Source organism: Puma concolor, chromosome D3 (assembly GCF_028749965.1).
Source record: "Puma concolor isolate L17-30 chromosome D3, mPumCon1.1.hap2, whole genome shotgun sequence".
Lineage (NCBI taxonomy): Eukaryota > Metazoa > Chordata > Mammalia > Carnivora > Felidae > Puma > Puma concolor.
In genome coordinates this window covers 35,058,688-35,075,838 of record NC_141678.1, presented here as the reverse complement: position 1 = coordinate 35,075,838, position 17,151 = coordinate 35,058,688, and the positions used below count along the sequence as shown (strand labels likewise).

The following is a 17,151-nucleotide window of genomic DNA, read 5'->3' as shown; positions in this document are numbered from 1 at the left end:
AAATGGGACACGGAACATGTTTTTTCCACAGGTATTGTCCAGATACTGAGATACTTCCACCTATAAATCAGTTTTCTAAATAAGAAGTTCTGGCGGTATCAGGTAGCCTGGTGTGGAACTGCCAAGGCTCTGAGCAGCTTTGAAGGGAATGGCAGGCCTACGAGGGATAAGAAGTGAAGAGGTCCTCTACCTTTAGCGAGTGTTCCTATTATGTCTCGCGAGACCTGAAGACTGACAGTGTCCATGATGCTACTCTGAGTGGACGCAACAATGCCCTTCAAGAAATACCTCAGATACGAATGAGACTTTTGCCTTTCAGGTTTTATGGTTAAGATTATTTACATTTGTAGTCGGCAGGGAATAAGCTAGAGGCATGAATATACATAACGCAGCGATGACCAATGTACCTGTGTATACATACAAACATAAATCCTTAGAGACGGGCACACTTATCAACTCTTATTTTGTGACACTGCAATCTTTCTTGTTGGCCTCCCTTCCCTGGGCGCACACCACATGAGCCAGTCTGGCACCAGGTAAGCAAAGTGGAGAGGCCCCTTAGCAGGCAGGAAATGATTGACACATGTTGGGGGACAGGCATCAAACCCCGCGCACTCCCCTCCTGGGTCCTTCTCTTTACCCAGCTCGAGCCTTAAGGCGCTGACGGAGGGGCAGCAGAGCCTGTCCACGCCTGGGTGCAGGCAGACACTGCAGCTGGGGGCAGAGGAGAAGAGCAAACTCTATTCCAGGGAAAGGGGTAGAGAACCTTCCAAGCTGAGACCCTGCACTGATAACAGGCACAAGTCTCCTTCTGCTGAGGAGGGGCAGGAGCCTCTGCCCAACACTGACCATAGATACAAGGCAGAAACTGGATGTTACAGGGAGAGGGCAGAATTCTGAGAAAGCCCAGGCACACAGGGCCTCCCCAAATAACCAAGATTCTCCCCTTTTCCAGCACGAGCCAACCACGTCCTCACAGCAGCCTACAGCCAGGGGAAGGGAAGAGACCCACCCGTTTTGCAGGGGTGCACGAGAGCTGAGGGAGGAATGCTAACACGTGAAAAGGCCCCCTGGCACCCCAGTCCCCACCCTCAGCAGAAGGCACTGGCAGGCCCCGGCGAGAAGAATCAAAGCGTATCCTGCACCGAAGACAATCACAGCAACAACAAGCCCAAACCCAGCTTGCTCCTGAGTAGATGGACCCAACCCTCCACACTAAGGGCAGAAGAGGTGTGCCTATTTACAGTCCAAACCTGGCAAGCCAGAACTCAGTGGACTGACACCTTTAAGGTATGAAGAAAACAACAAACAACAACCCAACCTGGCAGTCCCGATTCTATATCCAGCAAAGATATCTTTTAAAAATGCAGGGGCGCCTGGGTGGCGCAGTCGGTTAAGCGTCCGACTTCAGCCAGGTCACAATCTCGCGGTCCGTGAGTTCAAGCCCCGCGTCAGGCTCTGGGCTGATGGCTCGGAGCCTGGAGCCTGTTTCCGATTCTGTGTCTCCCTCTCTCTCTGCCCCTCCCCCGTTCATGCTCTGTCTCTCTCTGTCCCAAAAATAAATAAAAACGTTGAAAAAAAAATTTAAAAAAAAAAAAAAATGCAAGTGAAGTCTGGAATCCGGAACATATACAGAACTCCTACAACTTAACCCAACTTAAGATAAACCCAATTAAAAAATGGGCAACGGATCTGAATAGACATTTCTTTAGATTATATACGAATGGTCAACAAGCATATGAAAAGGTGTTAAACACCACCGGTTATTAAGGAAATACAAATTAAGATGACCATAAAACACTGCTTCACACCCACTATAATAATGTCTATAATCTTTTTTTTTTTTTTTTTTAAATTTTTTTTTCAACGTTTATTTATTTTTGGGACAGAGAGAGACAGAGCATGAACGGGGGAGGGGCAGAGAGAGGGAGACACAGAATCGGAAACAGGCTCCAGGCTCTGAGCCATCAGCCCAGAGCCCGACGCGGGGCTCGAACTCACGGACCGCGAGATCGTGACCTGGCTGAAGTCGGACGCCCAACCGACTGCGCCACCCAGGCGCCCCTCTATAATCTTTTTAAAAAAGGCAAATACCAAGTGTTGGGGAGGATGTGGTAAAACTAAACCCTTGTACATTACTCATAGGAATGTAAAATGGTACAGCTGTTGTGGCAAACAGTTTGGTGGCTCCTCAGCAAACGAAACGGAATTATCAAATAACCCAGCAAATCCACCACAAAATAACTGAAGATAGATAGGTGTTCACAGAAAAACTTGTATTTGAATATTACGGGCAGTACCAGTCACTTCAGCCAAAAAAGTAGAAACAACCCAAACGTGTATCAATTGAATGGATTTTAAAAAGTGGTACACAATGCAGTATTATTCAGTCACAAAAAGTAATAACGTTCTGACACCTGCTACAACATGAATGAATCTCGAAAATATTATGCTAAGTGGAGAAATCAGACACAAAAGGCCACATGTGATAAAACTCCACTTATATGAAATGTCCAGAACAGGCAAATCCATACATAATAGGTTAACAGCTGCTAGAAGTCGAGGGCAGAGAGGGATGCGGAATGACTGGGAAAGGGTATGGTGTTCCTTTTGGGAAGATGGAATGTTCCAGAACCAGAGAGTGGTAATGGTTGCATAACAATGAACCTACTACATTTCACCAATGGCAAATTTGGTTATGTGTATGTTATCACAATAATAATAATAATAATAATAATAATAATAATAAATGGTGAAACAGGCTTAAAAAAAAAAGCTGAGAAAATTCACTGCTGTCAACACTTGCATTTCAAGACATATTAAAAGGAATAGAACATCAGACAGACATTTGTATCTACACAAAGTAATGAACAAATCTAGAAAAGGTAAATAGGAAGTAAGTAAACATCCCTCCAAAATATAGTCCAATAAATTGTTAGAACTTACTCAGCCAATTCAGCTCGAAAGCGCCAATTTCTACTATTATCTGTCACCAAAAACTCCTGAAGTTGATAAAGATATTCTCTTCTTTTGTCAATATGAAGAAGCTGAAGTGACAAAATGAAAATATGCACTAAAACAATATATGGGCATTACTACTTTTATCACACTGCTTGAAAACGACTACAATAAACAATATAGTTAATTCTTCTGAAGGAAAACAGATATAGTAGGTACATCTAATTGTTCTAAAACCTGTTAAGTTCATTTCTCCCTGATAATCCCATTTACCACCAAGAGTCTTACCCTCTTTTGAAATACTTGTTCTCTGGGCCATGTGTGACCACCTCTGAACCCTACAGCACCTTGCGCACAGCTTTATGGTAGCAATGACCCACTTTATTCACTGGACACCCTTGTTACTGTGAACTCTTTGAAGACAATAACGTGCTCCTCCTCAGATATATGAGCCTAGTGGATGGCACCGTGATGGCACATGGTAGGTAATCTATATTTGTTGAGCGAAAAGAGTGAATTTATCCCAGTAACTGCTCTACAGGTATGGTCAAGTAGGTTTATAGTCAGCAAGGGGGAAAACCATAAATGTGATACCAACAGAAGCAAACTTAACTGTACATCAAACAGGTAAGAATCACATAGAAAGAAGTACTCTGACTATACATGTTTGTGGGTTATGCTGTAAGGACAAAGTGCTGAAGGAAATCTTGAATGTTACTGAATTGAGTTGATGTCAGAATTATTATTGGTGCAGTAATTCTGAAACTACTTCATGTATGTTGTAGAACTGAGCAAACGACTTAATATATTCATGTTAAGAACAGTTTTTTACCATGAGAGGAAAGAAAAAACACGAAGTGGAAAAAGGAGAGGAAATCGTATGGGACTGGAAGCTGAATGATCGAGATGAACTCAATAATTTAAACACAACAAACCAAAAAAAGCCCCCCACCTCCCCCCCAGCTCGTCTGTCCCCTGAAAAGTAAAGGAAATGACACTATGGGAGCAGTGTGCATATCCAGTGCCTGGGTCTTGGCTTCTAAATACCACTCTCCACTCTCTAAATACCAGGCTCCTTGGAGAAAGAGCTGACTCGGGGCTAGGGGAGAGGAAGTCCTCAGAGGTGGGCCTGGAAATAAGGATGTGCTTAAACGTGAGGGCACAGATCAAAAGGGGCACAGAAGTCAGCTTTCAGGGGTTCCTGGTAGCCAAGCTGATGTTCACAACCAAGGACAAAAATGGATTACACTAAACAGGAAAAGAATTCTGAGAAAAAAAGAGAGAGAAGAGAGAGAGAGAGAGAGAGAGAGAGAGAGAGAGAGAGAGAAGGCAAGGAATGTAAAGAAAAAAATATCTAAAAAAAATAAAGTTAAAAAAAAATCTGGAGTTCACACACTAAAAAACCTTCCAAAAACAGGGAGGGAGAGAAGGGAAAGATTAGCTTTACATGAGAATGCCAACTGATAATGGAGAAATTATAAAAATAGAAAATCAGATTATTACAACCAACACAGTAACCACTGATTTAGGCAAGGACCATGTATAGATGCACAGATGCAAAAGCCCTGTGTGAGAGACACGGGGGAAAAAGACTCACCCCACCAAGTAATTATTATTATTTTTAAAATTATTTTTATTTACTTTATTATCTTTTTGAGAGAACAAACAAGCATGTGAGCGAGGGACAGAGAGAGGGGGAGAGAGAAGCAAGGCTTACCTAAAGCAGGGCTTGTGTTTTACCCGACACAGGGCTCAAACTCACCCAGCGTGGGGCTCGAATTCACAAACCGTGAGATCGTGACCTGAGCCGAAGTCAGATGCTTACCCGACTGAGCCACCCAGGTGCCCCCCCACCAAGTAATTATTAATCACAAAGCTGAAAGGTTGTTACAACAGAGGAAACGTGCTGACATAATCAAGTGACCAGAGTCAGCATCACCAGTGATGATGTTCCTCCCAATAGGATACACAGGCAATGTGCCTGCAAAAAAACCTGTGTGACCTGAGTCTCACGGTGTATCAATACTCAGACAAATTCAAATTGAGAGCATTCTGGAAAACAACAGGTGGGCCTCTTCAAAAATGCCAATGATAATAAAGACAAAAGTCAGGGAAACCATCCTAGATTGAAGAGGGCTAAAGAGATACAACATTTAAATTCAATATGCAGGGGCACCTGGGTGGCTCAGTCAGGTACATGTCCAACTCTTGATTTTGACTCAGGCCATGATCTAATGGTTTGTGAGACTGAGCCCTGCATCTGGCTCTGCGCTGACAGTGCAAAGCCTGCTTGAGATTCTCTCTTCCCCCCTCTCTCTGCCCCCACCCCCCGCTCTTGCTCACCTGTTCTCTCAAAATAAACAAACATTTTTTAAAAAAAAGTAAATTCAACATGCAATTCCTGATTAGACTCTGATATTTAGCGGGGAAAGCTATAAAGGACATTACTGGGACAAGAGAAATTTCAGTGTGATCTGTATAAAATGTAACACCACGGTATCAAAATTTTTTTAAAAGCAGGATTACAGTACTTCTGTACCTCAAAACCTCAAATTACAAGAGCCCATTTCAAGGTTAAAGTCTAAAAAACAACAGTATTCCAGGACTAACAATTTTTAAGATGATAGCTGTTCATCTGCAAGGCCAGAGATCCACACCAAAGGACTGAAGACTACCGGGAAATTTTTGGACTCCTAAAATATCACAAAGCCTCCAAACTTAATGTTCATGGAATTTCTGTATGTACTTTCAATAACTGTATGTGTGTACTGTATTACTGAATTGTATGTAATTCAATAATTTGGGGGGGGGGAAGTACAAGTGTTTGTAGTCATGATATAACACCGTTTAGAAATGAGATCTGGTGTAAATATTCTAAATTAAAAATTAAAAGAACACCAGCAAAAGTGATGAGAACAGGACTATTTCTTTTTTTAAGTCATTACATCTATCAATTCATGGCTACATTTTCTGACGCATGAACATACAGAGACTTCATCTTGGTGGGAATAGAAAATCAAAACTTTCAGTCCACAGTGGAACTTCAGTGTGTTTTTATGCAGAATAATTTAAAAGTTACCTTCAGAAAATCATGCAAATGTTTAAGGACACCTATCCTGACTTCGTCGAGGTCTTTCAAAAATCCATTGAAGATCGGAACCAGATCTGCAGCCGTCAGCTGATCTCCGAGAATAACTGCCAGCTCATGGATGGAGAAGGCTAATGTCCTACGAACCTTCCACTGCAGAGACAGAGAGGACCACGTTCACAAGCGAAGCACACAGTACTGAGTGCTTTCACTCTCAGTACATGAAGGCTAACTTAACATCGGAACGTTACCAATCTCTAACAACTAAAGCAGAACTGAAGTAATGGAAGTAATAGAAGTAATAGATCCTCAGTTTGAAATGTATGCTATGTACCAAAAACTGGCTGAGAAAATTTCAAAGCCCTGCACAGTACGTATTCTCTCCTTCCATTTACGAAGGGAAAAATGATTGGAAATCACTAATGGCATAATCTCTGTAGTTCTCTGAACCCCTGATGCCCGATTTACGGATGTGTCCCATATCCATCATCCTCGCTTGACTGTTCCCCTTCTGATTCCTGTACAGCCTATCTTGGATTAAAAATTAGTAATGAAACTGGTTGTTAAGGAAGTGACAACTAAGGAAATGTAAGAATAGGAAAACGTAGGGAAATTTACATTAAAAACATGTTTTTCTTCACATTGTTTTAATTGTAAAATGTTTACTTTGTTACTTACCTTAAAACACTCTGCTTGAGGAGAAGCTATTTACAGCAAGCTCTCTAGACCCCGTTCTTGAAATAAAATTTTGCACCCACATTCAACACATCAAGCAGATGAAGGCAGAGGTGTTCGGATGGAGCGGAGGGGACAGAGAAGGCATGAAGCCCTAGCCATCTAGGGCCTTCCTAGTCACCAGGAACCCTGAAAGGTCTGTGGACTGATGATGGAAAACCACCAGCACTCTGGAAATTGGGCCTTTGTGGCCCCTGCCCAGTTCTACTAGTGAAGAAGTGTGTGAACACAGGATAAATTCACTTCACCTGGACCCTGGCTTCCTAAACTCATAGGTCAGTGGAAGAAATGAAACTATGTTCTCTCAAGATTACTTTCATCTCCTACCTTGCTTAATCAACAGCATGATTCCTTGAAAAATGCATTAATTACTAACACATTTAAGAGAAACTCATTCATATCGCAGCATAAATCAGTCTAACCAGACTGCTTTCTTAATAACCGAGAGATTAAATTCCACTGAAGGAACAGATTTTGTGCAAGAGGGGCAAAATTTTGGTGTACAATACAGAAACCAGACCTAATGGCAGGGGAAGTTAAGTCAACAAAATCTGGGAAAAGAGCCACAAAAAATACACAGATATCCAGACAAGATGACCCGGGTCAACACTTCACATTTCGTTTTCTTTCAGAGAGGGCGGTGGTGGTAGCGTGTGGGTCTGGACAAAGTGTGCACAAGTGCATGCACAAGCACGCAGCACACACGGAACTTCTCCCACCTTTATTAATGCAACACTCCCTGACCCAGGGCCAGAGCTCAGAAGTGCTAACACTACTCATACAGCTCTATTAAGGTCTTTAAAAAAAATCAAAGCAGCCATTTACAACACTATGTCTGGAATGAATCTATACATCAACTTCAGACAGTAACACACTTGTAAGTTAGGAACTTCGGCACGTAACTGTGATGATAATTTCCAAACGGTGGAACGTGGACCGTACAAAAAGAAACCTCTTTGGTATTACTTCTGAGCTCAGGCCCAATATCCCATAACACCAAGTATTTGCTGTAACATGGACAGAAATTCTAGTAGGTCTTGACGGGAAAATCACCACGCCTTCCATCCACGCACATTGTGCTTATTCCTCAGCTGCCCTGCTCACCTGCATGTCTGACGCCAGTGTCTCATAGGTCTCTCTCAGGCAGTGCCAGTTCTGCCTGCCGAGCGTCAGGGCCACGCCAGGAAGGCTGTATGCACAGTGCTTAGCAATCTCTGTGTCGACCGTCTGGGCACGAGAGGGGTCCGTCATAGATAAATACTGATCTAACAGAGCCTGAGGCACAACATCCTAATGAGGAGAGAGACACCACAGTGATTCATTTTAGCAGTGTAGACATAAATCAGGCAAACATATTTTTAAATCTATTAAATTTTTTGTTTTGTTTGAGAGAGAGCGAGCGTGAGTACCGGGAGAGAGGCAGAGGGAAAGAGAGAGAAAGAGAGACAGAGAGACATCTTAAGATGAGAGAGAGAGAGAGAGAATCTTAAGCAAGCTCCACACTCGGTGCAGAGGTCGATGTAGGACTCTATCCCACGACCCTGAGATCATGACCTGAGCCAAAATCAAGAGTCGGATGCTCAACCAACTGAGCCACCCAGGTGCCCTAAATGTATGAATTTAACATAGCATCTCAACTAACAGAGAAAAACCCAGTCTCAAAGTTTTAGGTATCTACTAACTGAAAAAAGGTAAGAAAAACATGCTAAGGGAAATACACAAATAAACAAAAGCAAACCTAGAAGAAAAATGGTTAAGATCTTAAAACTGGTAACAGCCTAAAGGATGATTAGAACTGATCACTAAATTTAAAAGAAACATTAAAAGACCAGCACATCCCAAAGACTGTAATGTTTGCAAAGACTGTAAAGTTTGATGTAACCTAGTACATGTGAGAAAACAGGCATTCATGTGCATTATTACCAACATGCATTTTTATAAAAACACCACCAAAATTTCCAATTTTAGATGGGAATTGAGCAACTATCTATAAATATTTATTTTAAATTTTTTTAATGTTTATTTTTGAGAGAGAGACAGAGAGAGAGTGCAAGCAAGGGAGGGACAGACAGAGAGAGAGACACAGAATCTAAAGCAAGCTCCAGGCTCTCAGCTATTAGCACAGAGCCTGACACGGGGCTCGAACCCACAAACAGTGAGATCATGACCAGAGCCGAAGTGGGCTTAACCGACTGAGCCACCCAAGCACCCCATCTATAAAAATTTAAAGTGTATAAACATCTAATCATCTGTATAAATGTGAGGAAAAGAAGGACGTATACACAATCTTGCTCACGTATATGTAATGCAGCTCTGGAAGAATATACAAAAGAAATGCAAAACTGGTTGCTTTGGGGGCAGCCAAATGGATAGAAGAGAAAAGCTGAGAAGGAACTATCACTGACTGCCTTTGTACCTTTTGAATTTTGAACTACGTAAACTTACAAATCTTTTAAAAGTAAAATGGGGCATCTGGGTGGCTCAGTCGGTTAAGCGTGTGGTCTCGCAGTTTGTTGGTTCCAGCCCTGCATCGGGCTCTGTGCTGAAAGCTCGGAGCCTGGAACCTGCTTTGGATTCTGTGTCTCCCTCTCTCTGCCCCTCCCAAGCTCACACAAAATGTACTGTCTCAGTCTCTCTCTCTCAAAATTAAATAAACATAAAAAAAAAAAATTTAAGTAAATTAAAACAAATAAATTCATTAAAAGAATGAGACAGTCTGTTTTAACTTGAAAATATCTCTACAGGAGTGGTTAAAAGACTGTTTCACAACGCCGTGAACACCAATTTTATTTTCAATAAACAGAAAAAGAACGTACACCATCTGACCTAGGAAATCTACAGTCCCAGAAGCAAATGCCACACATAATCACAACGAGTGCAGCACTGCTTGTAAAATCACAGGACTAAACCCGGAGGCGAGTAAGGAACCACAAAAGGCGTAAAGTCTTTGCAAGACAGAGGCCACGCTGCATGGACACTGCGCTCCCGTGGCGGGTGGGGGTGATGGCAAGCACATGGAAAGATCAACACATGCACGCACGCACGCAAGGTACAAACTACCATATTCCAAATATTCCATCAACACATTTTCCCATGTTTAAAATTTCTGAAACTGGAGTGTAACTTGTCACTGATGGCACTTCATGTGGCTTTGGGACATTTTTTCATTACTGTCATCCCTGAAATCGAGCTGTATCTTGTAATTCTTGGCAAATTAGGCATCATGACATACCTAGGTACAACGGCATGATTCTGTCTCCGACAGACAAAAAGGGGTGTGCATGCATGTTTCTGTACCCATGAAACGTTTATGAAGAAATATACGAGGAGCTGTGATCCGTGGTTACTCCAAAGGATGTTATCACAGGTATGAGAAGAGGAAGATTTCTGCTTGTGTTTTACTCTATTTGAATTTTCTTATCGAAAGTATGATATACTAGGTCTTATTTTTAAAAAACTTACCGTAAGAAGGACCAAATTCAGTGGGAAATGGGTTTAGAACAGGAAGGGACAAGACCCACACCACATAAAGGCTTGTCACTCACCTGTACTTTAGATCTCCTCTCCTCATCAGGGCTAAAACTGCTGTTGGTGCTCAAGTCCGAGTCGTTATGAATATAGCGAAGGGCAGAGTCCATATTCTGTTAGGAAAAAACATTTACATAAACAACCATCCCTTCTTAAACCTTCACTTTACTTAAACCATCTTACTAAGTTACCTACCTTTCAAGACTGCCAGATGATATACATACATAAATTCTTCATGCTTTTAAAAGCTTGTAAACATACCTAAGACCTCTTAAGAACTTCCCCTAAGTCAAACTCGAATAGGTTGCTAAATGTATGAAAATGAATTCCAGAGTAAGCTCATTAAAATGTAAATTTAGAAATAGTTTTGAAATGGTTCAAATATCTAAAATTAGCTTATTCATTAGATAGTATTTAGAGGGGGCTTTCGGTCAACGTTTTAAAGGCCATGGGAGGTCATACGTAGCTTTTCTTCTACTGTTTCTCTTCCTGGCTATCTCTTATTTCACAAATACACTTTTTTATCAGCGCCAATAAAACCTCCAAAACACACAAAACACCTTCTAAAATGCAGAGGTATCACAGTATTCAAATCTCCAATGCTGAAAGGTGGCCAGGGTTTCATTCTGAAGCACTGGTATTATAAAAGATTTCTAACTCTACCAGATGTCACCTAACAAAAAACAAAACAGAAATCCACTGACACTCCAAGAACCCTCTCCATCCCCGGTGTGTATGTAGGCACTTTTCCTGAGCTTATCACTCAAGCTGCTCTGATCTGTGACCGTTGGAGTCTGGCAACCAGTGGTGTATTGCTTATCCTTTATTTATATAAACAAGGGATAAGAAATACTGATACCAAATGATGCTGGCTGGGGGTGGGGGGGGAATGCAGGAGGAGATCAGGGAAGGATCACACAGAACAGCTCCAAGTACACAGCGAAGATGATGCTAGTAACAGTACCCACCCTCACACTCCAGAGTCCAGATAATGCCACTGGCCCCTCCGCAACATGGCCTCAAGTCCCGATCTTCCGCTCAGAATACTGTGTTGCTTGCTGCAGTGAAATGGTCCGAGCAGAAACAAAGCACCTCTCCAAAAAGAAAAGGGAAGAGTTAATTATTCTTGATAAAGGGCTTTGTTTCCAGTAAGACTATTTCACTGCAGTGAGCTACGTTAACACATTGAGGCTACTCAAATGGTCGTGTAGACAGGATCGGGATTTACGTCTCCAAGCACTGAACATGACACTAACGTCACAAAGACAGGATGCGCTGACGACTACTTTTACTTTACGCCAGAGGGAGAGCTGAGGCAATCAGCCACAAACGGAACGTACTGACGCGAAAGTGACCCGGCTACAACTATTCCCCAACAGAAGACTTTTCGGACTGGAACTATTCTCACTGGATAAACGCTCGACTGAGTGCGTTACCTCAACGGCATCGCTGATTAAAGGCACGGAGGCGTCGTGAGTTGTTTTACAGTTTGGCAGCTCATTCGCACCCAGCGCGTCCTGCCCGTCACTCCTCTTCTCGGCGTCGCTGGCCTCCTCACGGGCGTCCAGGCTGGAAGCGCGCAGCGCGGCGGACAGCACGTCCACTTGCGCTGTGGGCGGAACAGGGAGAGGGCGTGTGAGCGGCAGAGCCGACAGTGCGCTTGCCAGTTTTTTCTCCGTTTGCATTACAGGTTATCAATGAAATGCACACTTTTGTGACACTGCCATCAGAAAGCTGAAAAAAAACTACTGTGGTAAATCATTAGTCCTTCAGGAGAAAAAGGAGAAAACTAATATGCTTTCATGAGATTAAAAATGTTTATCCACTACTGTACATTATTCTGCGTTAGTATGAAAGAGAGAAGCTATCTAGTTTTGGAGGTACCTCCAGTTTATTAAAAGGAGTCAATTTCAATGTAAGTTAACTATGTTTTGGTAGTGCAGGAATCGAACTGACAAGGCTTACTTACTAAGCTAGTTTAGCAGAAGAGCAGTCACACAAGCCCTGCCAACATAAAACAACGGTAATTACAAAGATTTTTGTTGCAATTACATTTCAACATCTCATATCTTATCCCAGTTTATTTTATTTTCCCCTACTTCCTGTTGAACATGCAATTAGTGACTTAGACATCCCAAACTGAGCACTGTCTTGCTTGCAGCAAACCAAAATGACAAATTATAGCACCGTCTACATTTCGAGTTACATTTTCTTTTATAAAAGTGATTCAAAACTGAAATAAGGCATTCTTCCTTCCCCAAAAACGAGACACTTAGCAAAAAAACAAAAAAAACAGAAAAAAAAAAAACAACACTGCTTAGAGTTCACTTTAAGTAACAATTCACCTGGAAGCTCAAAATATAGTAATTCATCAATTTTAACTTTGAACTTAATTAGTACGAAGGTCAGAAAGTATGTCCCCTCTCTACTTAAAGATTATAAAAAAGCAATCAGAACTCTCTCACTAAGACAATCTGTTACTGTGCTACAGCCATCTCTGACACTCAAGCCCAAGCACATTGGGAACCCGGAAACGGAGATGCAAGAGACATACAGGATGAAGTTCTAGTCTATTAGGTCATTAGTTGCTAAATTAAGTAAGTAAACTGAAGGTGTTTAATCATAAAAAGTCACTCATGAAAAGTATGCTCATTCTTGTGAGAATTCCAGCTGTAATCTTTACTAATCCTTATCATTGGTTTAGTCCCCCTTCTGTAATCTACTAAGTTTCCAAAACAAAATCACAACAGTACTAAAAGAGACTGTACAACACCTAAAAATTAAAATGTTTTGTCCCACATAAAATGCATGCGGTGTGTGTGAGAGAGAGCCCCAATGGATTTTAATTCTGCTTCCCTGGAAGTAAGTGATTAATGAAAGCCTTTCAAGGAAAATGCCTTACGTGAGTCATTTATCTCTACATGGACCACATACTTCTCTTTCTCTATTTGCTAAAGACAGAGTGTGAACGGAGGAGGGACAGAGAGAGAGAGAGACATAGAATCTGAAGCAGGCTCCGGGCTCTGAGCCGTCAGCACAGAGCCTGACAAGGGGCTCGAACTCAGGAACTGCAAGATCATGACCTGAGCTGAGGTCGGACGTTTAACCCACTGAGCCACACAGGCGCCCCTCCCTTTGTCTATTTTGATGTTTGTGCGTTCATAAAAGTTTAAATGAGTTACACTGTGACATTACCTTCCTCAAAAAATTGATACATAAAGATCAGAAAGACAGAGCCTAGTGCTGATTCCTGAGGAACCCTGATCTGCTTCAATTCTCCAACCAGAGAATGAAGCAGATTCTAATGCCTGCCTAACGCTGACCTTTTAGAAGGATCCACCACCATGACAAATTTAAGAAAACAGAACACACACGTCCTTCATCAAGATCTGCATTTTACTTATAATACAGATGGAAACCCCAGGAACCGGGGCTGGTTTCATCGTGGACCGGTGAAAGAAACACAGACCCTAGTGACTCATGCTCAGAAACAGGGACAACCTAGAAACTTCGAATTTTACTCCCTGAAGAAGCTGGTAGAGTTAGGCCAAACCTTTATAATCTCTAACTCTTCCACATATTATACTGGTGGGTAGTCACAAATTCCTAACCATTCATTGATTTCAATCAAGAAACATTATTCTGACCACAGCTACCAAAATGGCTCAATTCTCCCACTGGGCCTAAATTGGGTAGAAATCTGTATTTTGTGAGCCTAGGCATTTTTTCCTTTTGTAGTCCATGAATCTAGCTAGAGTAAACCAAGCTGGCATCAATAAGGCTACTCAGTCAGAGTTCAATCCTGAATCAGCTCAGCAACAGAGATTTTGTAGCTGCCCTAAACAAAGACCAAAAAACCTCAAATTCCCTTGGTAAGTATTTTAGAAAAGGGGATCTCTTATGCCTTCTTTGCATTTGACTATTTCCCTCTTTGGCCTTCCATGTAGGCTACGTTTCTGTTCTAGAACACAGAAAGTGTTCTTTTTCTGACTAGAAGATCTCATTCTAATCCCTGGAAACACTTGAATTTTTTGACCAAAAAACCCACAAAGAAAAAAAAAATCCCTGCTTTGAAGAAGGTTAAGAGTTAAAGTAGCAAGACTGTTAAGCAAAGGTTGCCTTAAAAAAAGAAACCCTAGCCTTGTTACTGCTTCCCATGACACTGCCCGCTGGACAGCTAGCAACACAGGAAAGGAACGACTGACACAGAGGCTTGGGAACTTGGAAACCCGACTTTTGAGCATATGCCCTAAAACACTGTCTCTGGGCAGTGTGCTTCCTTACCATTCTATAGCCCAGCTGACAAAAATCTACACATGCAAAAATTACACATGAACTACTTATGTAGTAGTTCCGTAGCTGGGCAGCAGTTAGTGTCCCAATTTTGGACTAAAGTTCTCTGCCTTTCAAAAATGTGGACGTTTTCTGATAGTTTTGAAGGAAATGGCTACCCCAATGGCAGAATCAGAAACGAGAAAGCATCCAAAATTAAGGTATATCCCTTCAAAACACCCTCTGGCTATGGAAAACTAAGGCACGGTTACTGAAATTAACAGAAGTTAAACATGTCCTCAGATTTCAATAAAACTACAAATTCAAGCATTCTGTAGCCTAAGCAGAAAATGCCCAACACGGCCCACTGAATACTTTACTGTAGAACATCTGACACAGGCAGTTTGTGCATCAAGTGTCTCATCCTTCTGCGCTCTCTGAGGCTGGGATTTCTGTCCGGTTTGCGGCTGCTACATATTTAGTGCTTAGGAAAGTATCTGGCACAATAGGAGTTGCTCAGTAAGTAATGTTGAGGGAACGAGTCCATGCACAGGTTATGCAAGTGTCATTATTACAGGCAGAAAGGATACCATAACAAATTTAAATTGCAGCAGGCTTAAGAGATAATTTAGAAAGAAAACTGACTAAATCACAATATAGTATTTGTGCTGAAATCTCTCAACTGCAGCCTGTAAATTTATGGTACTATTTTAAGTCAAACAGCATTAGCCATCTTTGGAAACACAAGGTCATATCCTAAAACTTGCATGTACATGTAGGTCTTTTTAAAAAGCATGCTATGCATAGCACTTTTAGCTATTTATTAAAACATTTTAATGTTTCAGTTGACATTTGTTAGTGCTACGATGGCAGAGAACTAGCAGGTACTATAATGCAGTGAGAGCCCCCAGAACAGGCCAAAAAAGCTGGGCTAGCAATCTTTTTTTCATAAAAATGGAGCATAAGATTCATTCAAAATAGCAGTTACTAAAGCCTGATCAACTGAATAAATGAATAGTAAAATTTGTAAAGCTAAAAGCTATAAATGTTTACCAAAAATTGAGTACCCTCAGCTATGAACATCCTTAGTTTGAGGTGTAATTCTCTGTGTCTCACTGCTCCTCATCTGGAGTGGGCAAGTGTGGAAGGGGTGGAGACAAACTACTAAGGGAAGATTCTGACGAAGCTTCTGACAAAACAAAAGCCTCAGTAGTTGCTACATCACCAAGCTGTCATATACTGTGGAATCCTGGGTCATGGGTAAAGATCAGTGACAGAAGCCACACTGAGAAATGAGCAAAGAAAGTGGTAAGATTATTTTTCACAAAAAATAATCTACCATGAGATAAAAAATAGGATATTCTATTAGAAATATTCCATCCATCCTCTGTTCTTGCCCTTGTTTCATTATATAGTAAAAAGGAATGATCAAAATAAATAAAAAGGAATGAACTAGTGATACATGGAATAACCAGGATAAATCTCAAAAACATGATGCTAAGCGACAGAAGTCAGACTCAAAAAAGGCTTATATTACTTGATTACATTTATGTGGCCTTCCACAAGAGGCAAAATGACAGGAACAGAAAACAGGTCAGTGGTTGCTAGTGGCTGGGCAGGAAAGCACTGGCTACAGGTGCACAAAGGAATGTTCTAGGGTGATGGTAACAGTTCTGCATCTTGACAGTGGTGAGGGTCACACACAACTTTATGTGCGTCTACTCTTACACAAATGTCCCTTCAGAAGGCTGGATTCTACAGATCTGAATTATATTCCAATAAACCTAACACAAAAGGTTAAAAATGAAACTGACCATCTGCCAATTAAATAAAAATAACTTTCAGGGGCACCTGGGTGGTTCAGTCGGTTAAGCATCAGACTTTGGCTTAGGTCATGATCTCACAGGCCATGGGTTCAAGCCCCACGTCTGGCTCTGTGCTGACGGCTCAGAGCCTGGAGCCTGCTTCAGATTCTGTGTCTCCCTCTCTCTCTGCCCCTCTCCTGCTCTGTCTCTCTCTGAAAAATTAACAAACACTTGGGGAGCCAGGGTGGCTCAGTCGGTTGAGTGACCAATTTCAGCTCAGGTCATGATCTCACGGTTTGTGAGTCCGAGCCTCGCGTTGGGCTCTGTGCTGACAGCTCAGAGCCTGGAACCTGCTTCGGATTCTATGTCTCCCTCTCTCTCTGCCCTTCCCCCACTTGTGCTCTGTCTGTGTCTCAGAAATAAATAAACATTAAAAAAAAATAATAAACATTCAAAAAAATTTAAAAAAATAACTTTCAAATGTCAAGGATATGAATTTGTCTTTAGTCAAATCATTTTTCTCCAAGGGTAAAATTATAGAAAATCTCTGAAAATGATAAATTAAAGCCAAATGAAGATAACTATGATTTTAACCACCACGGATATAATGTTCAAAGTTTAAAGAAGCAGGTTTTGTATGTTTTAGAAGAATACTAAAGGTATCCCTTTATCTGCTTTAAAACTGGGTATTTCCTGGGGTGCCTGGGTGGCTCAGTTCAGCATCTGAATTTGGCTCAGGTCATGATCTCATGGTTCTCGTGAGTT

The 17,151-nt window shown here is 41.6% G+C and overlaps 1 protein-coding gene across 4 annotated transcripts in view; it reads right to left on the bottom strand.

The window, feature by feature from the left end:
• Positions 1 to 17,151, bottom strand: part of PPP4R1 (protein phosphatase 4 regulatory subunit 1) — a 64,663-nt gene that overhangs the window by 3,609 nt on the left and 43,903 nt on the right. For all 4 annotated transcript variants that reach the window (XM_086682453.1, XM_086682455.1, XM_086682456.1 and 1 more), the window contains 5 exons: positions 11,746 to 11,918; positions 10,327 to 10,422; positions 7,886 to 8,071; positions 6,038 to 6,199; positions 2,947 to 3,047 (listed from right to left, as the gene is read on the bottom strand). In XM_086682453.1, coding sequence (XP_086538579.1) covers positions 2,947 to 3,047; positions 6,038 to 6,199; positions 7,886 to 8,071; positions 10,327 to 10,422; positions 11,746 to 11,918 — 718 coding nt within the window. The remainder of the gene's footprint in view (positions 1 to 2,946; positions 3,048 to 6,037; positions 6,200 to 7,885; positions 8,072 to 10,326; positions 10,423 to 11,745; positions 11,919 to 17,151) is intronic.